General features: G+C 46.2%; 3 protein-coding genes and 1 pseudogene across 6 annotated transcripts; all 4 read left to right on the top strand.

The window, feature by feature from the left end:
- The first annotated feature begins 1,648 nt into the window (after positions 1-1,648).
- LOC117902534 (lysosomal alpha-mannosidase-like) lies at positions 1,649-14,284 on the top strand. 4 transcript variants are annotated; one of them, XM_034813963.1, is made up of 5 exons: positions 1,649-1,808; positions 1,923-2,199; positions 11,575-11,668; positions 11,718-12,188; positions 12,242-14,284. In XM_034813963.1, the coding sequence occupies exons 1-5, from the start codon at positions 1,719-1,721 to the stop codon at positions 14,259-14,261; spliced, it is 2,952 nt and encodes a 983-aa protein (XP_034669854.1). In that variant the 5' UTR covers positions 1,649-1,718; the 3' UTR covers positions 14,262-14,284. The 4 variants fall into 4 exon arrangements, with proteins under 4 accessions (XP_034669854.1, XP_034669852.1, XP_034669853.1 ...); XM_034813961.1 differs by lacking the exons at positions 11,575-11,668; positions 11,718-12,188 and adding exons at positions 2,343-2,813; positions 2,870-4,195 and having other exon boundaries at positions 1,651-1,808; positions 1,923-2,293; positions 13,487-14,284; XM_034813962.1 differs by lacking the exons at positions 11,575-11,668; positions 11,718-12,188; positions 12,242-14,284 and adding exons at positions 2,343-2,813; positions 2,870-5,025 and having other exon boundaries at positions 1,652-1,808; positions 1,923-2,293.
- LOC117902535 (lysosomal alpha-mannosidase) lies at positions 6,693-9,982 on the top strand. The gene is made up of 4 exons (XM_034813965.1): positions 6,693-6,853; positions 6,929-7,299; positions 7,361-7,831; positions 7,885-9,982. Exons 1-4 carry the CDS (start codon positions 6,773-6,775, stop codon positions 9,980-9,982), a joined length of 3,021 nt encoding a protein of 1,006 aa, XP_034669856.1. The 5' UTR covers positions 6,693-6,772.
- An 836-nt stretch (positions 14,285-15,120) lies between the features above and the next one.
- LOC117902538 lies at positions 15,121-18,273 on the top strand (annotated as a pseudogene).
- Positions 18,274-19,074: 801 nt separating this feature from the next.
- On the top strand, positions 19,075-22,324 carry LOC117902537 (lysosomal alpha-mannosidase-like). The gene is made up of 4 exons (XM_034813966.1): positions 19,075-19,230; positions 19,299-19,669; positions 19,719-20,189; positions 20,248-22,324. Exons 1-4 carry the CDS (start codon positions 19,147-19,149, stop codon positions 22,322-22,324), a joined length of 3,003 nt encoding a protein of 1,000 aa, XP_034669857.1. The 5' UTR covers positions 19,075-19,146.
- Positions 22,325-24,731: the final 2,407 nt, after the last annotated feature.

Here is a 24,731-nt window from a genome sequence, read left to right on the forward strand (position 1 = left end):
GCTCAGACTGAGGACGGGCCAGGGTACATACATAAATGAGCTTTGAAGTTTGCATACGAAAGGAGAGTGCATGGAATGCATTCTCCGCCCATTGCTAGGAGGGATAAGGGGATGGATGATGGATAATGCGGTGCAATTATAGACAGCGCCCAGTGAGACGCCTCTCCCCGCCCTATCCTTGAAAATAAATTGTTTTGTTAATTATTTATGGTTGGTTTAATGAGTGTGTGCCGTACTCTCTGTGTGTTTACTGTACTGGCTTCTCTCTCGCTCTCTGTCGCTCTGTGTCGACATATTCATGGGTTTGTTATACTTCTGCATATTGCAATTATTTTAATGAGTTTTGCATTTAAGCGATTTTGTGCAATCATCAACGTTGGCAATACTACATAGTGTTGGATGGCTAGAAACAGGAATATAATTGCCGTTTTTGCTTCATTAAAAATGTAAAATCTGTGCACGGCAGACTTGTCTCATTAAAAAGTCTCGGAAAATACAGAATAGATGAGAATTCTAAGAAAAGAGCTGTCACAGCTACAAGCTGTAAGTGGGAAACAATCTTGGGATTTCTTGTATATTAACTGCTCAGATACCAATTATGGAGTTTAATTTCAGACACTCTTAGAATTGAATGTATACGTTTTGTGTACAATTTATACAATATTTTAAATAGAAAATAAGAAAATATGTATTCCATATACTTTCCCTCATTATTCATCATGAAGATCCATCCACAATTAGCAGAATTCCCCTGCGAATCTTGGGCAAGCTTCCATAAAACAACTGTACTGAGAGCATCCATAACCGTTCCTTTCAGACTCTCATTGTCTGCAGGCTGCAGCTTATAGCTTTTAGCTCTCTCTCGATTTATCTCTTTCTCTCTGCGCAAGCAGCTTGCTGCAGAGCAACAAGCTTGCACGTTGATCTCCAGTTTTTCCTGATCTCCCTTTTGAACATCATCGCTGCCCCTACGCTCGCTCTCTCTAACACTAACAACAACGCAACTATGAGACAGGCAGTGGACAAGACGGTGCGTGCATCGCGATGGCATAAGCAGTGACCAACAACTAACGGTAAAGTGCAAAGAAGACTACGAAAGGGAACAATGCAAGCAATAACGAAGAACACTCTGCAAACAATATTAAGATGCAGTTGCATAAAATCTGCGGTCTGGTGCTGTCGATTCTCCTACATCATTTTCTCCAATATTAACATGCATTTTAAGTGTTTCCTTGTGAGTTAATAATATTCAAAACAACACCATTGACTGCTCAAAATAATTATTGACATTCCCTCCTCTAATGTTGATCACAAGTACGAGTATTATGACCTAATCTGAATGAGGATTAGCTCCAATTCCTTGGTACAAATTAATAAACACAAATTTATTTACTAATCGTTTGCCACACAGATTAGAAACCAATCCAAACCCCCCTTACGATATGGATTTTGAACTTGAACCTCCGTAACGAAAGTGTTTCGTATTTCCCTAAGCTATTGGTTATCTTTAGTGGGTTTATGGGGCTTATTCGGGCGGTATCAAAATGCGCGCTAAGCCGCTGGCCTCTTCACTTACCAAAGCAATTGGGATTGCTTATCAAAACGCACCAGAGCGGAGTCCTATAAAAGAAGCGCGATTTGTCGTATGAAACTCAGTTCTGTGCTCGATTCAAACCTGTCCGCGTGAAGACCCGAAAAAAAATAAAAAATTGTACGCCATGAAATACCTCAGCGGCCTTGTGCTTTTCGCCGCCGCCGCCCTGCTGCTGCACAACGCGAGACAATCTGAGGCTGCCTGTGGCTATGAGGTAATCGGAATTAAATATGCAAAAAAGAAAGAAAATAGTTTAACCGAAAAAGAAATATCGCAGAAGATGTACTAAGAAAAGTCCAACTAAAGGTTTCGCCCACTTTGCTTGCAGTCTTGTCCCAAAACAAAGTCCAATATGATCAACATTCACATGGTGCCACACTCCCACGATGATGTTGGCTGGCTCAAGACGGTGGATCAGTACTACTACGGACACAAGAGCAACATACAGCATGCTGGTGTCCAGTACATCATCGACACAGTCATCTCGGAGCTGATCAAGGATCCCAAGCGTCGCTTCATCCAAGTGGAGACTTCATTCTTTGCCAAATGGTGGCAGGAACAGTCGGAGACTGTCAAGCAGGTGGTCAAGAAATTGGTCAACGAAGGCCGCTTTGAGTTTACGGGTGGAGCCTGGAGCATGAACGACGAAGCGGCAGTCAATTATCAGAGTGTGATTGATCAGTTTACGGTGGGATTGAAGTAAGTATTCATTAGCCGTGAAAGAAACCCATTTAACCATTCAATTTAGATGGTTGGATGAGACCTTTGGCGCTTGTGCCCGTCCCCGCATTGGCTGGCAGATCGATCCTTTTGGTCATTCCCGTGAGCAGGCCTCGATCTTTGCCCAAATGGGCTACGATGGAGAGTTCTTTGCCCGCATGGATCACAGTGATAAAAACAATCGATTGGATAATCTGGCTATGGAAATGATTTGGGATGCCAGCGAGTCGCTGACCAACGGTGAGCTCTTCACTGGCCTGCTCTACCGCCACTACTCGGCACCGCCCGGCTACTGCTTTGACGTGCACTGCGGCGACGATCCCATCATCGATGCCAAGAGCTACGACAACAATGTCAAATCACGAGTAGACGACTTTCTCAGCTACGTTTCGAATGTGGCCAAGTACTACCGCTCCAATCACATCATGATACCCATGGGCGATGATTTCCAGTACGAAGATGCTCAGGTTAACTTCAAGAACATGGACAAGCTCATCAAGTAAGCATTACAGACTAGACTTGAGCCGAAGCCCCGATATTCACAGTCCCCCCTAGGTACGTCAACGCACGCCAGGCGGACGGCTCCACCTACAATCTGTTCTACTCCACCCCGGCCTGCTATCTGAACTCCGTACATGAGGGGCTACAGACTTGGCCCAACAAAACCGACGACTTCTTCCCCTATGCCAGTGACTCCAACAGCTTCTGGACAGGATACTACACCTCCCGACCCACCCAGAAACGCTTCGAGCGCGATGGCAACCACATGCTGCAGACTGCCAAGCAGCTCAGTGTCTTTGCCGATCTGAAGAGCGAGCAGCAGAAGGAAGACCTCGATTACCTTCGCCAGATAATGGGAGTAATGCAGCACCACGATGCCATCACCGGAACGGAGAAGCAGGCGGTGTCCAACGACTACGATCGACTGCTCTACGATGGCATTATCGGAGGAGCCAGCAATGCTCGGGATGCTCTGCGAGTGCTGACCAACCTGCCAGAGGGGGAGTTCGAGAGCTGCCTGCAGCTGAACATCAGCGAATGCGCCTTCACCCAGGACAGTGCTGACAATGTGGTGGTGACGCTGTTCAACCCATTGGCCCACACCTCCTCACAGTATGTGCGAGTACCCGTGAAGGACGAGAACTACCAGGTGACCGACGAGAAGGGACGCTTGGTGGCCTCTGAGGTGGTGCCAGTGGCCTGGCAAGTCCTGGCTCTGGAATACCGCCAGAACACGACTCAGCACGAGCTCGTGTTTAAGGCATCCGTGAACAAGATCGCCAGCTACTTCATCAAGAAGGTCGACAAGGTAGAAAGCAAGGAAATTGTCCTGCCCAAGGCTGCTAAGAAGTCTGTGAAGCAAAATGATAAGAACGTGGAGGTGCCCAAGCGATTTAAGAAGGTTCATTCCATGAAGAATGTGGAGACTCACGCCGATGATGATTCCGAAACTGTGGTCCAGACATCGCAGATCAAATTGGTGATCGACAATAACACGGGTCGCCTGAAGACCGTTGAGATGAACGGAGTGTCCGAGACCATTGACCAGAACTTCGCCATTTATGAGACTTATGAATCCGGAGCTTATGTCTTCCGTCAAAAGGAAGACGTTGATCTGAAATTCTTGGAAGACAAGGTGGAGTTTACAGTTTACGATGGAGCTCTGGTGAAGGAAGTGCATCAGCAGTTCAGCGAATGGATCTCCCAGGTCATTCGCATCTACGAGGGTGTCAACCGTGTGGAGTTCGAGTGGCTCGTCGGGCCAATTCCAACTGACGAGGATACCGCCAGGGAAATTGTGACAGTTTTCGATAGCGAAATCTCCTCGAACGGCGTCTTCTACACTGACTCGAATGGTCGCGAGATGATCAAGCGTGTAAAGGATAAGCGAGAGGACTTTAACCCTGATCTAGGCAGGCAGCCAATTAGCGGAAATTATTACCCAATCGTCTCCCGCATTGCCCTGGAGGACAGCAACAAGCGCATTGCTCTGCTCAACGATCGAGCCCAGGGTGGAACGAGCATGCAAAACGGACAGTTGGAGCTCATGCTCCATCGCCGCCTTATTCGGGATGATGGATATGGAGTGGGAGAAGCCCTCAACGAGCAGAAGTACGAGAAACCCCTCATTGCACGCGGAAAGGTCTACCTGATCCTCAACTCTGTGGAGGAATCGACCAAGGTGGAGCGAGTGGCCGAGAAGGAGATCCTCCTTCCCTTCTCCGTGTTCTTCAGCAAGGGAAGCAGTCAGAGCAGCAGCGCTGTGGCCAAGACGGTGCCCAGTTTCGATGACTTCCCCCAGTCGGTACATCTCCTTACCCTGGAGCCATTCACCGATGATGAGATTCTGCTGCGAGTCGAAAACTTCTTGGATCACATTGAGGGTAATGTGGTTAGCTTCAACATTCGCCCGATCTTCGATGGCGTGGGCGGTGTGGCAATCCGAGAGACCACTTTGGATGGAAACCTGCCACTGAGCGAGATGAAACGATTCAAGTTCCACCACGATGCTTCTGGCCACAGCCCCGCTGAGGTGGAATACTTCACGACGGCACACAAGCCCCTGGCTGCTGTCGAGTCTCAGGAAGCCTCGGACTTCAGCGTCACCCTGCACCCAATGCAAATTCGCACTTTTATCATCAAGAAGAAGTAGCTCAGAGTTTCTCAACACGCAGTATTTTTGTAAAAAACAATAAAATATATAAATTAAATATTTATATACTAGTATTTCAACTACAGAAAGTTCCATTCATATTTATTTTGTCAGAGGAAAAATGATCTGTGATGACTGAGATATGCTATTCATTTGTTGCGGCACCATTGCCATCCAAGACCATTGGCATCCACAAGATAAGATTACAAAAAAGAAGGAACGTTGTGAGACGCGACTCGAACGCGTCACAGCTTGTATTGCATAATCTAAATCTATGTACATACATTTATCACTTCACACAATAACACCATCTAAAAGGTCGTAGATCTCTTTTGCTCACCTTTGACTAAGTTTGTTTTCTCTTCGTGCAGGTGCACGGTTTTGCATGGCAATTTTAAGATCAATTTTATTATTTTCAGAGAAGAAATGACAAGTAAACTTAACTGACTTGTTTCATTTATTTTCTGCAATTTCTGCTATGTGTGCTTTTGCGTAGAAATGTCGAAACATTCATATAAACAAACAATTTTGGATTCAGAAATGATTCTTAAAAGTACTGCGGCAACCCGATTGAAGGAACATTAAATATATACATAAGTCTTACACTTATTACTGACAGCCTCATTTACTACTTCCTTTAACCTTCTCTTTGAAAGAAGTGCACTGCTTATCACCTATTGACGGTCACAGCCCCATGTGTATCGCTAACTGATTAAAACATAAAAATACTTAAGTTTGTCGAGCTTAGACTAAGCCCAAAATAATCGTAACATTTAATAATATCTGTTTAAAAACGTTTGCAGGCATTAATCAGTTAAGTGTGAGCTAATACACTACTCCCATTTATGATAACTCCCTAGAATTGAGCTCAATCCACTCGACTCTAACAACTGACAGCCAAAACAGGCTCCCGAGTGCTTTGTTGCTGGGCGAAAACGGGGTCGGAATAAGTGCTTTGTGTGCAGCTTATGGACTTTACTCATAAGGTCTTTGGGGCGGCTTTCGGTTTTTAGTTTCCACTTAATTTTACACTTATGGAAAACTGGAAAAATATATATTTTTAATAACAAAAAAAATATACAAGCAAAAAAATTAACAACTATCAATATAAAATAAAAAAAGCACAAATTAAAAATACAAAAAATATATAATATTATAAAGTAATATAATATAAAATTAAAATTTAAAAAATACAGTTTCTTGTAACTTTTTTATTGCTGGGAAGGATTAATAAACACTACAATAAAAACAAATTAAAAGTGTTTCGGCGCCATGAAGGCACTTGATTATTTCCCGTACAAATTCATAAAAATTAACAATGTTTATGCATGCAATCTACAACTAAAATCATTTCAATTAATCGAATGCCATCGATAAGCTGTAAAAATATCCCTCGAAACAGAAGCAAATAGACAGATTGTTAAATATGGCACCCAATTAAGATAAACCTGCGTCTGATGATTAGTTTTTCCATTTGTCGACGAATTTATGGATTCTTTTGGCCACTTTGTCATACAAAGTTTCGAAACATATGCCGAAACCAAACCCGGGGTTATCTTTCCATTGCACCTACTTAATTGGTTTTTAAGCATCACTTCACTTTCCCTAATCCAAGATACGGTCAAGTGCTCAATGCTTATCAACTGCACTTGATAACACGCCACACATTTCCCCCATATAAAAAGGCAACTTACACTTGTAGGAAAATCAGTTGTGGGCTCGAGTTCGAGCCTCTTGTTTCTCAGAGTCGCATAGACTCCTAATTTTTTGTTTAGTGCCAAAGTATTAGCTTTTAAAGTGCTGGAATGAAATACTTCGCATTTTTCCTGTTTGTCTTACTGTTGGCAGTCGACACAAAACCAACTGAGGCTGTCTGTGGCTATGAGGTGACTAAGAGCGCTCTAATTTCCTTGACTTCGTGGACTAAAACAGTTAACCATCTCTCGATCCATATATAAAAGTCTTGTCCCGAAACGAAACCAAACTTTGTCAACATTCACTTGGTGCCACACTCCCACGACGACGCTGGATGGCTGAAGACTGTGGATCAGTATTTTTATGGCCACAAGAACAACATTCAACATGCTGGTGTCCAGTACATAATCGACACAGTTGTCTCGGAGCTGATCAAGGATCCCAAGCGACGCTTCATCCAAGTGGAGACTTCATTTTTTGCCAAATGGTGGAAGGAACAGTCGGAGACTGTCAAGCAGGTGGTCAAAAAATTGGTCAACGAAGGTCGTCTGGAGTTCACCAACGGCGCCTGGAGCATGAACGACGAGGCGGCAGTCAACTATCACAGTGTGATTGATCAGTTTACGGTGGGATTGAAGTAAGTTGTAACAGAGTTTAGCTCCTGGAACTTAAATGGCTAAATAGAGACTGGTCTTTAGGTTCCTTGATGAGACTTTTGGTGCATGTGCACGTCCTCGAGTTGGCTGGCAGATCGATCCTTTTGGGCACAGTCGCGAGCAGGCCTCGTTGTACGCACAAATGGGCTACGACGGAGAGTTCTTCTCCCGCATGGATCACAAAGATAAGGCCAGGCGCATGGAGGACCTCTCACTGGAAATGATTTGGGATGCCAGCGAGTCCTTGAGCGATGCGAAGCTCTTCACTGGTCTGCTCTACTCCTCATACTGGGAGACTTCTGGCTTCTGCTTCGACGTGCTCTGCAGGGACGATCCAATTATCGACGGAGACAGCTACGACAACAACGTCCAAACCAGGGTGGACGATTTCATTGCCTATGCAGATAAAGTGGCAGCAAAGTTCCGCACGACCCACATCATGATACCCTTGGGCGGGGACTTCCAGTACGAAGACGCCCATATAAACTACAAGAACATGGACAAGCTGATCAAGTAAGATTATTCTGACTTATTGAAATATGGTGAATAATAGCTCCAATTTTTAGATATGTCAACGCACGGCAAGCAAATGGATCTCACTACAATATCTTCTACTCCACGCCCGGCTGCTACCTGAACTCTGTGCATAAGGGCCTACAATCCTACCCCAACAAGACGCAGGACTTCTTCCCCTATGCCAGTGACTCCAACAGCTTCTGGACAGGATACTACACCTCCCGACCCACCCAGAAACGCTTCGAGCGCGATGGCAACCACATGCTGCAGACTGCCAAGCAGCTCAGTGTCTTTGCCGATCTGAAGAGCGAGCAGCAGAAGGAAGACCTCGATTACCTTCGCCAGATAATGGGAGTAATGCAGCACCACGATGCCATCACCGGAACGGAGAAGCAGGCGGTGTCCAACGACTACGATCGACTGCTCTACGATGGCATTATCGGAGGAGCCAGCAATGCTCGGGATGCTCTGCGAGTGCTGACCAACCTGCCAGAGGGGGAGTTCGAGAGCTGCCTGCAGCTGAACATCAGCGAATGCGCCTTCACCCAGGACAGTGCTGACAATGTGGTGGTGACGCTGTTCAACCCATTGGCCCACACCTCCTCACAGTATGTGCGAGTACCCGTGAAGGAGGAGAACTACCAGGTGACCGACGAGAAGGGACGCTTGGTGGCCTCTGAGGTGGTGCCAGTGGCCTGGCAAGTCCTGGCTCTGGAATACCGCCAGAACACGACTCAGCACGAGCTCGTGTTTAGGGCATCCGTGAACAAGATCGCCAGCTACTTCATCAAGAAGGTTGACAAGGTAGAAAGCAAGGAAATTGTCCTGCCCAAGGCTGCTAAGAAGTCTGTGAAGCAAAATGATAAGAACGTGGAGGTGCCCAAGCGATTTAAGAAGGTTCATTCCATGAAGAATGTGGAGGCTCACGCCGATGATGATTCCGAAACTGTGGTCCAGACATCGCAGATCAAATTGGTGATCGACAATAATACGGGTCGCCTGAAGACCGTTGAGATGAACGGAGTGTCCGAGACTATTGACCAGAACTTCGCCATTTATGAGACTTATGAGTCCGGAGCTTATGTCTTCCGTCAAAAGGAAGACGTTGATCTGAAATTCTTGGAAGACAAGGTGGAGTTTACAGTTTACGATGGAGCTCTGGTGAAGGAAGTGCATCAGCAGTTCAGCGAATGGATCTCCCAGGTCATTCGCATCTACGAGGGTGTCAACCGTGTGGAGTTCGAGTGGCTCGTCGGGCCAATTCCAACTGACGAGGATACCGCCAGGGAAATTGTGACAGTTTTCGATAGCGAAATCTCCTCGAACGGCGTCTTCTACACTGACTCCAATGGTCGCGAGATGATCAAGCGTGTAAAGGATAAGCGAGAGGACTTTAACCCTGATCTAGGCAGGCAGCCAATTAGTGGAAATTATTACCCAATCGTCTCCCGCATTGCCCTGGAGGACAGCAACAAACGCATTGCTCTGCTCAACGATCGAGCCCAGGGTGGAACCAGCATGCAAAACGGACAGTTGGAGCTCATGCTCCACCGTCGTCTTGTTCGGGATGATGGATATGGTGTGAGCGAAGTGCTCAACGAGCAGAAGTACGAGAAACCCCTCATTGCACGCGGAAAGGTCTACCTGATCCTCAACTCTGTGGAGGAATCGACCAAGGTGGAGCGAGTGGCCGAGAAGGAGATCCTCCTTCCCTTCTCCATGTTCTTCAGCAAGGGAAGCAGTCAGAGCAGCAGCGCTGTGGCCAAGACGGTGCCCAGTTTCGATGACTTCCCCCAGTCGGTACATCTCCTCACTCTAGAGCCCTTCACCGATGATGAGATTCTGCTGCGAGTCGAAAACTTCTTGGATCACATTGAGGGTAATGTGGTTAGTTTCAACATTCGGCCGATCTTCGATGGCGTGGGCGGTGTGGAGATCCGGGAGACCACCCTGGATGGTAACCTGCCACTGAACGAGATGAAACGATTCAAGTTCCATGCTGAAGGATCCGGAGCGGTATCCACAGAGGCCGAGTTCTACACGGCTGCGCACAAGCCTCTGTCTGCCGACAGTTCCATGGAGGCCTCCGAGTTCAGTGTCACCCTGAACCCAATGCAAATTCGCACTTTCATCATCAAGAAAAAGTAATAATTTAGAAACTCTATTTCGCTCTTGTTAATGCGAAAAATGTCATGAAATGGTGAGGTAAGGAAGGGGCAACGTTGTGAGACGCGTCTTACGCGTCACGACTTTTATTCCCAGTACAGCTTGTAAATATGTATGTAAATATACCATTAAAAATTGAAGGTATATACAAATGTATATAACCAACACGACGGTTTACTGTTTTTCCGTAAGTATATGAATTGGTTGTGATAAAACTTTTTTAAGAACATTTTACATTTTCAATTTTTTCTATATCTGCCATCTACATCTACATCACTTCTCCCGCCAACACGCCCTTTAAAGCTCGTCACCCTCCCGCAGAGCCGCAGACTGAAGCAGAGTGTGCGAACGAGACAGAATGAGCAAGAATAAACAAGCATAAACAAAGCTTCTGGAAGGGCGGGCTGCCACTTGTTCACCTTGTTTGACTGCTAGTCCTCAGAGCCTACAGCCGCTAGAGCAACCACATTTTTTATCCAGACTGCTGGAATAAAGGTGACTTTTAAAATTTTGTCTCGCCCCCTCACACCACCACAAAGGGTGAAAGTCTGCTACAACCGCAATTTTGAAGATCAGAGAAAACCAAAAACGCATTTCCGTAGACAAAGACCATGTTTATCAGATCCCCGAATATAAATTAGATTGGATCATTATTATAGCCAGAATGAAGGTATAAAAAACGCAACCCATTTCTGATTCAGAAATTATTCTGTAAGGAACATCGACAGCCCCATTGAAAACCTGCTTAATAGATCTTCTACCTTTCACCTATTGACTATTAACAGATTAACAGATAAGATACAAGACTTTACTTTCTCGAGCCTAACAATCTCAACCACAGATAATGGCACTCTTCGAAGACAATGAATAGCAATTCAATCGACTTTTGTTGTTTTTTGTAATTTGCATTGCTTTATGCTGCTCAAGAATAGAATCGATCCTTATGCGAGTTGCACTCACAATATTTATACTTATTTGTTTTTAAGCAACATTTAACTTTCCTTTTTCCAAGATCCGTCCAGTGCTCATTGAGTATCAACTCACAGTTCTCCCATATAAAAAATCAAAAAAGTTTCTGTTTCTTGCTTATGAGAGTCCATTTATTTTTTCTTTGACCCCAAAATTTTTCGTAGTAACTTATTGGAATGAAATATTTCGGCAGCATTTTAACATTTTTCTTACTCTTGGCAATCGACACAAAACCAACTGGGGCTGTCTGTGGCTATGAGGTGACTGAGAGCTCTGAGATTTCCATAGCCAGATGTACTGAAATAATCTACCATCTCTCGGTTCTTAGTCTTGTCATGACACAAAACCAAACCTGGTCAACATTCACTTGGTGCCACACTCCCACGACGATGTTGGCTGGCTGAAGACGGTGGACCAGTATTATTATGGCCACAAAAACGATATTCAGAATGCTGGTGTCCAGTACATAATCGACACAGTCGTCTCGGAGCTGATCAAGGATCCCAAGCGTCGCTTCATTCAGGTGGAGACTGCCTTCTTTGCCAAATGGTGGCAGGAACAGTCAGAGGCAGTGCAGCAAAGTGTCAAGAAATTGGTCAACGAAGGTCGCCTGGAGTTCGCTGGTGGAGCTTGGAGCATGAACGATGAGGCAGCAGTCAATTATCAGAGTGTGATTGATCAATTTACCTTGGGGCTAAAGTAAGTTTCAATAAGAATAAAAAGAAACCCATCAAACGATATATTTTAGATGGTTGAATGGGACTTTTGGCGCTTGTGCACGTCCTCGAGTCGGCTGGCAGATCGATCCTTTTGGACACAGTCGCGAGCAGGCCTCGTTGTACGCACAAATGGGCTACGACGGAGAGTTCTTCTCCCGCATGGATCACAAAGATAAGGCCAGGCGCATGGAGGACCTCTCACTGGAAATGATTTGGGATGCCAGCGAGTCCTTGAGCGATGCGAAGCTCTTCACTGGTCTGCTCTACTCCTCATACTGGGAGACTTCTGGCTTCTGCTTCGACGTGCTCTGCAGGGACGATCCAATTATCGACGGAGACAGCTACGACAACAACGTCCAAACCAGGGTGGACGATTTCATTGCCTATGCAGATAAAGTGGCAGCAAAGTTCCGCACGACCCACATCATGATACCCTTGGGCGGGGACTTCCAGTACGAAGACGCCCATATAAACTACAAGAACATGGACAAGCTGATCAAGTAAGATTATTCTGACTTATTGAAATATGGTGAATAATAGCTCCAATTTTTAGATATGTCAACGCACGGCAAGCAAATGGATCTCACTACAATATCTTCTACTCCACGCCCGGCTGCTACCTGAACTCTGTGCATAAGGGCCTACAATCCTACCCCAACAAGACGCAGGACTTCTTCCCCTATGCCAGTGACTCCAACAGCTTCTGGACAGGATACTACACCTCCCGACCCACCCAGAAACGCTTCGAGCGCGATGGCAACCACATGCTGCAGACTGCCAAGCAGCTCAGTGTCTTTGCCGATCTGAAGAGCGAGCAGCAGAAGGAAGACCTCGATTACCTTCGCCAGATAATGGGAGTAATGCAGAACCACGCTGCCATCACAGGGACGGAGAAGCAGGCGGTCTCCAACGACTACGATCGACTGCTCTACGATGGCATTATCGGAGGAGCCAGCAATGCTCGGGATGCTCTGCGAGTGCTGACCAACCTGCCAGAGGGGGAGTTCGAGAGCTGCCTGCAGCTGAACATCAGCGAATGCGCCTTCACCCAGGACAGTGCTGACGATTTGGTGGTGACGCTGTTCAACCCATTGGCCCACACCTCCTCACAGTATGTGCGAGTACCCGTGAAGGAGGAGAATTACCAGGTGACCGACGAGAAGGGACGCTTGGTGGCCTCTGAGGTGGTGCCAGTGGCCTGGCAAGTCCTGGCTCTGAGATTCCGCAAGAACACCACTCAGCACGAGCTCGTGTTCAAAGCATCCGTGAACAAGATCGCCAGCTACCACATCAAGAAGGTCGTTAGGCGAAAAAGCAATGCAATTTTCCGGCCCAAGAGATTGAAGAAGGTTGTAACCAACAATGACGAAGAGTCCGAAACTGTATTGCAAACGTCGCTGATCAAATTGGTGATTGACAACAACTCGGGGCTGCTTAAGACCGTTGAGATGAACGGAGTTGTTGAGGACATTGAGCAGAACTTTGGAGTGTACAACACAAAAGGATCGTGCCTTTATAGTTTCCGTGAGGATGAACCTATGAGTGTGCTGTCAAACGATGTGAAGCTCGCCGTTTATGATGGGGATTTGGTGAAGGAAGTGCACCAAGAGTTCAACGAGTGGATCTCCCAGGTCATTCGGATCTATAAAGGTGTCAGTCGAGTGGAGTTTGAATGGCTGATCGGTCCTATACCACAGACAAATCCCAAAGAGGTCATCACTGTTTTTGATAGTGGAATCTCATCGGATGGAACCTTCTACACTGACTCCAATGGTCGGGAGACGATTAAACGAGAAAGGGACAAGCGCGAAGACTTTACACCCGACTTGGAGAATCAACCGACTAGCGGCAACTATTATCCAGTCACATCCCGCATTTACCTGCAGGATAATAAGAAGCGAATGGTCCTGCTGAACGATCGCTCTCAGGGCGGAACGAGCATGAATGACGGAGAGCTGGAGCTCATGCTGCATCGCAGTGTCCTATCCACTAATGAAGTTCAAAGTGTCGCGGACTTATTTGATTCTGACTTAGATCAAGGTCGTATAGCACATGGAAAATTGTTTTTAATTCTCAATGCTCTGGCAAAGAAAAGTACTGTCGTTGAGCGTTTATCCGAGAAGGAGATTCATTTGCCCTTTTGGAAGTTTTTCAGTAGTTACAGCAAAGTTAACAGGAATGCTGCTGCCAAACCATTGCCCGACTTTAATTTATTGCCAAAGTCGGTCCATCTTCTCACCTTGGAGCCCTTCACCGATGACGAGCTTCTGCTGCGAGTCGAAAACTTCTTGGATCACATTGAGGGTCAGGTGGTTAGCTTCAACATACGTCAGATCTTTGATGGCTTGGGCGGTGTGGAGATACGGGAGACCACCTTGGATGGCAACATGCCACTGAGCGAGATGAAACGATTCAAGTTCCATGCGGAAGGATCCGGAGCGGTATCCACAGAGGCCGAGTTCTACACGGCTGCGCACAAGCCTCTGTCTGCCGACAGTTCTATGGAGGCCTCCGAGTTCAGTGTCACCCTGAACCCAATGCAAATTCGCACTTTCATCATCAGGAAAAAGTAAATAGAAAAAAGAATTATATATATATAAATTCATAATATAAAAAAATCAATATTGCTTTTGCAAACAATGCCATTAAATTGATTTCATACCTCATAAAACATTGCTCCTAACTTATATTTTCATATTTTAATTTTCATATATCCCAACGATGTAAATGGAAGCATGCTTTGAATTTTCAAGTGAACATCAGGAAAACGTTTGATATGGGTAGGCGCCGATGAGTTCAATGGTTCCAATTTCAAGTAGTTGCTCTTTACCTTATGCACCCATACAATTTGACGCATTATATTTTAGCGCTAGAAAATGGGGACATTCTTTGTTCATGGCACTAATCAGTACTTTCTGATGAGCGAAATATTCCAAATCACTCTTGTGTTCGAATGAGATACTATGCGGATTTAAGTGCTTGTTCGCTTTGTCGGTCATTTACTCTGATAGTTTTTATTACACTACTCGACTAAATCGAACTTAATATCTCTCAAGGAACCAAACCGACATTTTCTTATGGATTGGTTTTCGCTTACCATCTGGGAAATGTTAAGCTTTCAAATGCCAAAATGATAATTTTTGTGTGATGTTTGTAACAAAACTGTACCTTTACGGCTTTTTTTTAAATTTTCCTGAATTGCGTAGCATTGCTCAAGGTTTTTATATGATGGGAGACATGGATCCTTTTGCTTTTACAAAACACTTTTTAGTTTTTAAGCATCATTTAACTTTCCTCTTCCCAAGATACGTCCAGTGCTCATTGAGTATCAACTCTCAGTTGATAGCACACATCACAGTTCCCCCATATAAAAAGCAAAAAAGTTTCTGTTTCTTGCTTCTTAGAGTCCATTTATTTTTTTCTGTCCCAAAATTTTTTTTCGTAGTAACTTTTTGGAATGAAATATTTCGGCAGCATTTTAACATTTTTCTTACTCTTGGCAATCGACACAAAACCAACTGCGGCTGTCTGTGGCTATGAGGTGATTGAGAGCTCTGGGATTTCCATAGCCAGATGTACTGAAATAATCTAACATCTCTCGGTACTTAGTCTTGTCCTGAAACAAAACCAAACCTGGTCAACATTCACTTGGTGCCACACTCCCACGACGATGTTGGCTGGCTGAAGACGGTGGACCAGTATTATTATGGCCACAAAAACGATATTCAGAATGCTGGTGTCCAGTACATAATCGACACAGTCGTCTCGGAGCTGATCAAGGATCCCAAGCGTCGCTTCATTCAGGTGGAGACTGCCTTCTTTGCCAAATGGTGGCAGGAACAGTCAGAGGCAGTGCAGCAAAGTGTCAAGAAATTGGTCAACGAAGGTCGCCTGGAGTTCGCTGGTGGAGCTTGGAGCATGAACGATGAGGCAGCAGTCAATTATCAGAGTGTGATTGATCAATTTACCTTGGGGCTAAAGTAAGTTTCAATAAGAATAAAAAGAAACCCATCAAACGATATATTTTAGATGGTTGAATGGGACTTTTTGGCGCTTGTGCACGTCCTCGAGTCGGCTGGCAGATCGATCCTTTTGGACACAGTCGCGAGCAGGCCTCGTTGTACGCACAAATGGGCTACGACGGAGAGTTCTTCTCCCGCATGGATCACAAAGATAAGGCCAGGCGCATGGAGGACCTCTCACTGGAAATGATTTGGGATGCCAGCGAGTCCTTGAGCGATGCGAAGCTCTTCACTGGTCTGCTCTACTCCTCATACTGGGAGACTTCTGGCTTCTGCTTCGACGTGCTCTGCAGGGACGATCCAATTATCGACGGAGACAGCTACGACAACAACGTCCAAACCAGGGTGGACGATTTCATTGCCTATGCAGATAAAGTGGCAGCAAAGTTCCGCACGACCCATCATCATGATACCCTTGGGCGGGGACTTCCAGTACGAAGACGCCCATATAAACTACAAGAACATGGACAAGCTGATCAAGTAAGATTATTCTGACTTATTGAAATATGGTGAATAATAGCTCCAATTTTTAGATATGTCAACGCACGGCAAGCAAATGGATCTCACTACAATATCTTCTACTCCACGCCCGGCTGCTACCTGAACTCTGTGCATAAGGGCCTACAATCCTACCCCAACAAGACGCAGGACTTCTTCCCCTATGCCAGTGACTCCAACAGCTTCTGGACAGGATACTACACCTCCCGACCCACCCAGAAACGCTTCGAGCGCGATGGCAACCACATGCTGCAGACTGCCAAGCAGCTCAGTGTCTTTGCCGATCTGAAGAGCGAGCAGCAGAAGGAAGACCTCGATTACCTTCGCCAGATAATGGGAGTAATGCAGAACCACGCTGCCATCACAGGGACGGAGAAGCAGGCGGTCTCCAACGACTACGATCGACTGCTCTACGATGGCATTATCGGAGGAGCCAGCAATGCTCGGGATGCTCTGCGAGTGCTGACCAACCTGCCAGAGGGGGAGTTCGAGAGCTGCCTGCAGCTGAACATCAGCGAATGCGCCTTCACCCAGGACAGTGCTGACGATTTGGTGGTGACGCTGTTCAACCCATTGGCCCACACCTCCTCACAGTATGTGCGAGTACCCGTGAAGGAGGAGAATTACCAGGTGACCGACGAGAAGGGACGCTTGGTGGCCTCTGAGGTGGTGCCAGTGGCCTGGCAAGTCCTGGCTCTGAGATTCCGCAAGAACACCACTCAGCACGAGCTCGTGTTCAAAGCATCCGTGAACAAGATCGCCAGCTACCACATCAAGAAGGTCGTTAGGCGAAAAAGCAATGCAATTTTCCGGCCCAAAGATTGAAGAAGGTTGTAACCAACAATGACGAAGAGTCCGAAACTGTATTGCAAACGTCGCTGATCAAATTGGTGATTGACAACAACTCGGGGCTGCTTAAGACCGTTGAGATGAACGGAGTTGTTGAGGACATTGAGCAGAACTTTGGAGTGTACAACACAAAGGATCGTGCCTTTATAGTTTCCGTGAGGATGAACCTATGAGTGTGCTGTCAAACGATGTGAAGCTCGCCGTTTATGATGGGGATTTGGTGAAGGAAGTGCACCAAGAGTTCAACGAGTGGATCTCCCAGGTCATTCGGATCTATAAAGGTGTCAGTCGAGTGGAGTTTGAATGGCTGATCGGTCCTATACCACAGACAAATCCCAAAGAGGTCATCACTGTTTTTGATAGTGGAATCTCATCGGATGGAACCTTCTACACTGACTCCAATGGTCGGGAGACGATTAAACGAGAAAGGGACAAGCGCGAAGACTTTACACCCGACTTGGAGAATCAACCGACTAGCGGCAACTATTATCCAGTCACATCCCGCATTTACCTGCAGGATAATAAGAAGCGAATGGTCCTGCTGAACGATCGCTCTCAGGGCGGAACGAGCATGAATGACGGAGAGCTGGAGCTCATGCTGCATCGCAGTGTCCTATCCACTAATGAAGTTCAAAGTGTCGCGGACTTATTTGATTCTGACTTAGATCAAGGTCGTATAGCACATGGAAAATTGTTTTAATTCTCAATGCTCTGGCAAAGAAAAGTACTGTCGTTGAGCGTTTATCCGAGAAGGAGATTCATTTGCCCTTTTGGAAGTTTTTCAGTAGTTACAGCAAAGTTAACAGGAATGCTGCTGCCAAACCATTGCCCGACTTTAATTTATTGCCAAAGTCGGTCCATCTTCTCACCTTGGAGCCCTTCACCGATGACGAGCTTCTGCTGCGAGTCGAAAACTTCTTGGATCACATTGAGGGTCAGGTGGTTAGCTTCAACATACGTCAGATCTTTGATGGCTTGGGCGGTGTGGAGATACGGGAGACCACCTTGGATGGCAACATGCCACTGAGCGAGATGAAACGATTCAAGTTCCATGCGGAAGGATCCGGAGCGGTATCCACAGAGGCCGAGTTCTACACGGCTGCGCACAAGCCTCTGTCTGCCGACAGTTCTATGGAGGCCTCCGAGTTCAGTGTCACCCTGAACCCAATGCAAATTCGCACTTTCATCATCAGGAAAAAGTAAATAGAAAAAAAGAATTATATATATATAAATTCATAATATAAAAAATCAATATTGCTTTTGCAAACAATGCCATTAAATTGATTTCATACCTCATAAAACATTGCTCCTAACTTATATTTTCATATTTTAATTTTCATATATCCCAACGATGTAAATGGAAGCATGCTTTGAATTTTCAAGTGAACATCAGGAAAACGTTTGATATGGGTAGGCGCCGATGAGTTCAATGGTTCCAATTTCAAGTAGTTGCTCTTTACCTTATGCACCCATACAATTTGACGCATTATATTTTAGCGCTAGAAAATGGGGACATTCTTTGTTCATGGCACTAATCAGTACTTTCTGATGAGCGAAATATTCCAAATCACTCTTGTGTTCGAATGAGATACTATGCGGATTTAAGTGCTTGTTCGCTTTGTCGGTCATTTACTCTGATAGTTTTTATTACACTACTCGACTAAATCGAACTTAATATCTCTCAAGGAACCAAACCGACATTTTCTTATGGATTGGTTTTCGCTTACCATCTGGGAAATGTTAAGCTTTCAAATGCCAAAATGATAATTTTTGTGTGATGTTTGTAACAAAACTGTACCTTTACGGCTTTTTTTTTTTAAATTTTCCTGAATTGCGTAGCATTGCTCAAGGTTTTTATATGATGGGAGACATGGATCCTTTTGCTTTTACAAAACACTTTTTAGTTTTTAAGCATCATTTAACTTTCCTCTTCCCAAGATACGTCCAGTGCTCATTGAGTATCAACTCTCAGTTGATAGCACACATCACAGTTCCCCCATATAAAAAGCAAAAAAGTTTCTGTTTCTTGCTTCTTAGAGTCCATTTATTTTTTCTCTGGTCCCAAAATTTTTCGTAGTAACTTTTTGGAATGAAATATTTCGGCAGCATTTTAACATTTTTCTTACTCTTGGCAATCGACACAAAACCAACTGCGGCTGTCTGTGGCTATGAGGTGATTGAGAGCTCTGGGATTTCCATAGCCAGATGTACTGAAATAATCTAACATCTCTCGGTACTTAGTCTTGTCCTGAAACAAAACCAAACCTGGTCAACATTCACTTGGTGCCACACTCCCACGACGATGTTGGCTGGCTGAAGACGGTGGACCAGTATTATTATGGCCACAAAAACGATATTCAGAATGCTGGTGTCCAGTACATAATCGACACAGTCGTCTCGGAGCTGATCAAGGATCCCAAGCGTCGCTTCATTCAGGTGGAGACTGCCTTCTTTGCCAAATGGTGGCAGGAACAGTCAGAGGCAGTGCAGCAAAGTGTCAAGAAATTGGTCAACGAAGGTCGCCTGGAGTTCGCTGGTGGAGCTTGGAGCATGAACGATGAGGCAGCAGTCAATTATCAGAGTGTGATTGATCAGTTTACCTTGGGGCTAAAGTAAGTGTTAATCCGAATAGAAGTGAACCCATCAAACTATATATTTTAGATGGTTGAATGAAACTTTTGGAGCCTGTGCCCGTCCCCGCATTGGCTGGCAGATCGACCCTTTTGGTCATTCCCGTGAGCAGGCCTCGATCTTTGCCCAAATGGGCTACGATGGAGAGTTCTTTGGCCGCATGGATCACAGGGATAAGAGCAAACGTATGGATAAGTTTGAATTGGAAATGATTTGGAATGCCAGCGAGTCACTCGATCAAATGGAACTTTTCACTGGCATGCTGTACAACAAGTACTCGCATGTTCCTGGCTTTTGCTTTGATTCGCTGTGCAACGACCCACCCATTATTGACGACAAGAGCTCTGAAAACAATGTGGAAGTCAGGGTGCATGATTTCATCAATTATGTGCAGCTCCTGGAGACGCACTACCGCTCCAATCACATCATGGTGCCAATGGGTGATGATTTCCATTATGCAAATGCCCAGAAAAACTATAAAAATATGGACAAACTGATTAAGTGAGTAATGAATGCAGCCTTTACCTCGACCCGGCATCTAACTCTTCCAACCACATAGATATGTCAATCAACTTCAGTTCAAGTACCATGTCTTTTACTCAACCCCAAGCTGCTATCTGAATGCCCTTCATCAGACCCTTGCCACTTGGCCCAACAAGACGCAGGACTTCTTCCCCTATGCCAGTGACTCCAACAGCTTCTGGACAGGATACTACACCTCCCGACCCACCCAGAAACGCTTCGAGCGCGATGGCAACCATATGCTGCAGACTGCCAAGCAGCTCAGTGTCTTTGCCGATCTGAAGAGCGAGCAGCAGAAGGAAGACCTCGATTACCTTCGCCAGATAATGGGAGTAATGCAGCACCACGATGCCATCACCGGAACGGAGAAGCAGGCGGTGTCCAACGACTACGATCGACTGCTCTACGATGGCATTATCGGAGGAGCCAGCAATGCTCGGGATGCTCTGCGAGTGCTGACCAACCTGCCAGAGGGGGAGTTCGAGAGCTGCCTGCAGCTGAACATCAGCGAATGCGCCTTCACCCAGGACAGTGCTGACAATGTGGTGGTGACGCTGTTCAACCCATTGGCCCACACCTCCTCACAGTATGTGCGAGTACCCGTGAAGGAGGAGAACTACCAGGTGACCGACGAAAAAGGACGAGTTGTTGCCTCTGAGGTTGTGCCAGTGGCCTGGCCAGTCCTGGCTCTGGAATACCGCCAGAACACAACTCAGCACGAGCTCGTGTTCAAGGCATCCGTGAACAAGATCGCCAGCTACTTCATCAAGAAGGTCGACAAGGTAGAAAGCAAGGAAATTGTCATACCAATGGCTGACAGAAAGCCTATGACGCAACTCGAAAAGAACTTGGAAGTGCTTAAGCGATTCAAGAAAGCCCATCCCATGAAGAATGTGGAGACTCACGCCGATGATGATTCCGAAACTGTGGTCCAGACATCGCAGATCAAATTGGTGATCGACAATAATACGGGTCGCCTGAAGACCGTTGAGATGAACGGAGTGTCCGAGACTATTGACCAGAACTTCGCCATTTATGAGACTTATGAATCCGGCGCTTATGTCTTCCGTCAGAAGGAAGACGTTGATCTGAAATTCTTGGAAGACAAGGTGGAGTTTACAGTTTACGATGGAGCTCTGGTGAAGGAAGTGCATCAGCAGTTCAGCGAATGGATCTCCCAGGTCATTCGCATCTACGAGGGTGTCAACCGTGTGGAGTTCGAGTGGCTCGTCGGGCCAATTCCAACTGACGAGGATACCGCCAGGGAAATTGTGACAGTTTTCGATAGCGAAATCTCCTCGAACGGCGTCTTCTACACTGACTCCAATGGTCGCGAGATGATCAAGCGTGTAAAGGATAAGCGAGAGGACTTTAACCCTGATCTAGGCAGGCAGCCAATTAGTGGAAATTATTACCCAATCGTCTCCCGCATTGCCCTGGAGGACAGCAACAAGCGCATTGCTCTGCTCAACGATCGTGCCCAGGGTGGAACGAGCATGCAAAACGGACGGTTGGAGCTCATGCTCCATCGCCGCCTTATTCGGGATGATGGATATGGAGTGGGAGAAGCCCTCAACGAGCAGAAGTACGAGAAACCCCTCATTGCACGCGGAAAGGTCTACCTGATCCTCAACTCTGTGGAGGAATCGACCAAGGTGGAGCGAGTGGCCGAGAAGGAGGTTCTTTTGCCCTTTTGGAAGTTTTTCAGCAGTTACAGCAAAGTGAACAGGAATGCTGCTGCCAAACCATTGCCCGACTTTAATGTCTTGCCACATTCGGTGCATTTGCTTACCCTGGAACCCTTTTCAGAGCATGAGGTTCTGCTGCGCCTGGAGAACTTCTTGGATCACATGGTTAGCTTCAACATACGCTCGATCTTTGATGACTTGGGCGGTGCGGAGATCCGGGAGACCACCTTGGATGGCAACCTGCCACTGAGCGAGATGAAACGCATGAAATTCCAGCACGATGCTGCTGGCTCTAGGCCCAAAACGGCCGAGTACTTCACATCGCAGCACAAGCCCTTGGGGGCGCATAAATCACGGGCGGACTCCGAGTTCAGTGTCAGCCTGAAGCCCATGCAAATTAGAACATTTATCATAAGAAAAGAGTAGATTTAGTTGAACTCTAGTGCCAATGGTGGTGTAAAACATGACTGACATGGTTTTTAGTTGCAAGTGCAAAGAATTAACATTCAAAAATGGATTATTGGAAGGCAAGCCCGACGGCTGCTTAGCATAATGCGGATACAGTTGCCGCATTGAGCAACCCCACCACACAATCCCCACTGCCACTGGCATAAGTACTTTTGGTTATTTGGTGACCCCGTCCTGCCATCGAGCTTTCAGCTATAGTTGGTATATGTACAGCACTTCTGTGTATCTATATTCTGTGTATATCTATATGCTGTATAGCTGTATCCCTGCTGCTCCTTGGCTGCTATTCTAATGCTGCTAATGTCTAGCACTCGAAAAAAGATTTGCGCCTCTACCTACAAAATACTTTTGTGCCGTCATCATACACACAGACTCGCATAAGGATTGCTGTTGCAGGACTTTGGTCCCTGGGCTTTTATTATTAAGTTCGCCACGGGAGACTTTAATCTGTGGCTGCTCCTGCTTGGGACAGGAGACGACCACCACCCGGCACTCTCCACTCTTCCACTCGTCCACTCTTCCACTCTCTGCACTGCGATGCAAAACAATGAGCCAGCGAATTCATGCCATATGTGTGTGTACGTCCTGTGAGCAGCAGCCTCTGGTTTTGGGCGATGGGTAAAAATTATTTAATATTACCCGTCTTAGGCAATGAGGCGGCGGGAGGCGAGGCGAGGCGAGGCGAGCCGTGGACCAGGGCCCAATCGAGGCTGTTGAGGCGTTGTTTGGTCCTAATCCTTGTGCGAGTATTAGACATGGAATTTAATTTAGTTTCAGCTGCAGCTTCGGGCATGGCAAAACCTGCCTGCCCGCCTGGCCATATGTGTGCCAAGTGCCCCATGCTGTTGTCGGTTTGCCGTCTGCTGTCTGCCGTCTGCCGGTTGCCGCACTGTCAAACTTTTGCTTTGCCGACTTTCGGTCGAGTTGGCGCTTTTAATTCAAAGGAAATACACACCACACCCACACCCACATCCCACAGCCCACACTCTTTGCTGACACTCCCACTGTTTACTTTCTGAGCTGCAGATAATCCAACTTTGATTAAGTAATTTCAGCATCGGAAGCCCCAGAACCAGAACGTAATAAGTTGGGTGTTGTAAATCCTACGACTCAGTCGTATTCCCATGAGTGTGTGGGCTGGGGCGTGGCTTAATGCAGAACAAAAAAAGAAGCCGACACCCCCTGCCAAATGTGTAAGACAAAGCCTGCTGGCGGCATTCCATTTGGACGGACTCCCGCTGCTGTTTACTTTCGAGCTGTCTGCAACTTTTTGGGCATTTTGCATTGGAGCTGCCCTGCAATTACCATAATAACGCGTTAACGAGTTCACGTTCATGTGGAGTTTTCCCTAATTGATTGGCATTTTAATGCTCATCCAAAAGGTAGGAAAATATCTGTGAAATATGCGAAATTTGTGCACCAATTTGCTGTCTCAGTCACAGAGCTCAAACGGGACTAGAGCCAGCCGGAGAACAACAGACCATTCAGCCCAAAAAAAGAAGTGGGAAAAATAAAAGGGTAGAGCCAAAAACACAATAGACAAATGGCAAAACTAAGCGGCTAAACAAATATCGAGCCATCGAGCATAAATCCTCTCACTAAAACGCGCACTCGACAACTCAATAATACCAACGAATACGAATACGAAAAAAACAGAAACCAGGGGCAAAGTGTGCTTTTTGGCACTTCAAATACAGAAATACAGGAGGGAACTGCAGTCGGCTTTTAGACAATCGACCAGAGGCTAGGCCCCGGCCCCGGCCCCCCACAGGCGACCCCAAACGACCCATACGAAGCGGTAAATTGTGGACAAGTCTCTGTATCTGCGTGTGTGTGTGTGTCATTTTAATCAACGGCAACATGCACAGCAGATTATCCGACAGCTAAACAACACCCAAGCATACCCTCGAACCACCGAACCCCCGAACAATGTGTCAATGAATGGGCAAAGCGTTTCGCTTTGACAATTGCCACTGACTGCCATCCTTGCTCCGCACAACAATTAAATGCGCAGTGAGAGGCCCAAGCCCAAGCCTACTTAGGGTCTATAAAAATCCGCACCACACACATAATGCTTTTCCATACAGATTGCATACGGAAGAGTACGAGTACGAGTACGAGCAAGAGGTACATACATATATATTCACGTTTTTCCAAGCGTTTGCGAATTTATTGAACCGCAACAAATGTCATTGATGTCATCATCATCTGCCACTGCATCATCATCGTCATCATCATCATCGTGGGACTTCCCTTCCACGAGCGTATCCGAATCTCTTTTTTTTTTTTATTAGCAACAAGTTTTTAATATCGCAGCAGGCGAGCTCAATATCCAACGGAGGTAGAGACACCATAAAAATGCCTC

The sequence above is a fragment of the Drosophila subobscura genome, chromosome U (assembly GCF_008121235.1).
Source record: "Drosophila subobscura isolate 14011-0131.10 chromosome U, UCBerk_Dsub_1.0, whole genome shotgun sequence".
NCBI classification, from domain to species: Eukaryota; Metazoa; Arthropoda; class Insecta; order Diptera; family Drosophilidae; genus Drosophila; species Drosophila subobscura.

What these genes read in the sequence shown, in the direction of transcription:
- LOC117902537 (XM_034813966.1), top strand. Translation starts at nt 19,147, where the DNA reads ATGAAATATTTCGGCAGCATTTTAACATTTTTCTTACTCTTGGCAATC. An exon ending in CGGCTGTCTGTGGCTATGAG is followed by an intron (nt 19,231 to 19,298) that starts GTGATTGAGAGC and finishes CTCGGTACTTAG; the next exon opens with TCTTGTCCTGAAACAAAACC. An exon ending in CAGTTTACCTTGGGGCTAAA is followed by an intron (nt 19,670 to 19,718) that starts GTAAGTGTTAAT and finishes TATATATTTTAG; the next exon opens with ATGGTTGAATGAAACTTTTG.
- LOC117902534 (XM_034813961.1), top strand. Translation starts at nt 1,719, where the DNA reads ATGAAATACCTCAGCGGCCTTGTGCTTTTCGCCGCCGCCGCCCTGCTG. An exon ending in CAGTTTACGGTGGGATTGAA is followed by an intron (nt 2,294 to 2,342) that starts GTAAGTATTCAT and finishes CATTCAATTTAG; the next exon opens with ATGGTTGGATGAGACCTTTG. An exon ending in GAGATGATCAAGCGTGTAAA is followed by an intron (nt 4,196 to 13,486) that starts GGATAAGCGAGA and finishes TAAACGAGAAAG; the next exon opens with GGACAAGCGCGAAGACTTTA.
- LOC117902535 (XM_034813965.1), top strand. Translation starts at nt 6,773, where the DNA reads ATGAAATACTTCGCATTTTTCCTGTTTGTCTTACTGTTGGCAGTCGAC. An exon ending in AGGCTGTCTGTGGCTATGAG is followed by an intron (nt 6,854 to 6,928) that starts GTGACTAAGAGC and finishes CATATATAAAAG; the next exon opens with TCTTGTCCCGAAACGAAACC. An exon ending in AACATGGACAAGCTGATCAA is followed by an intron (nt 7,832 to 7,884) that starts GTAAGATTATTC and finishes TCCAATTTTTAG; the next exon opens with ATATGTCAACGCACGGCAAG.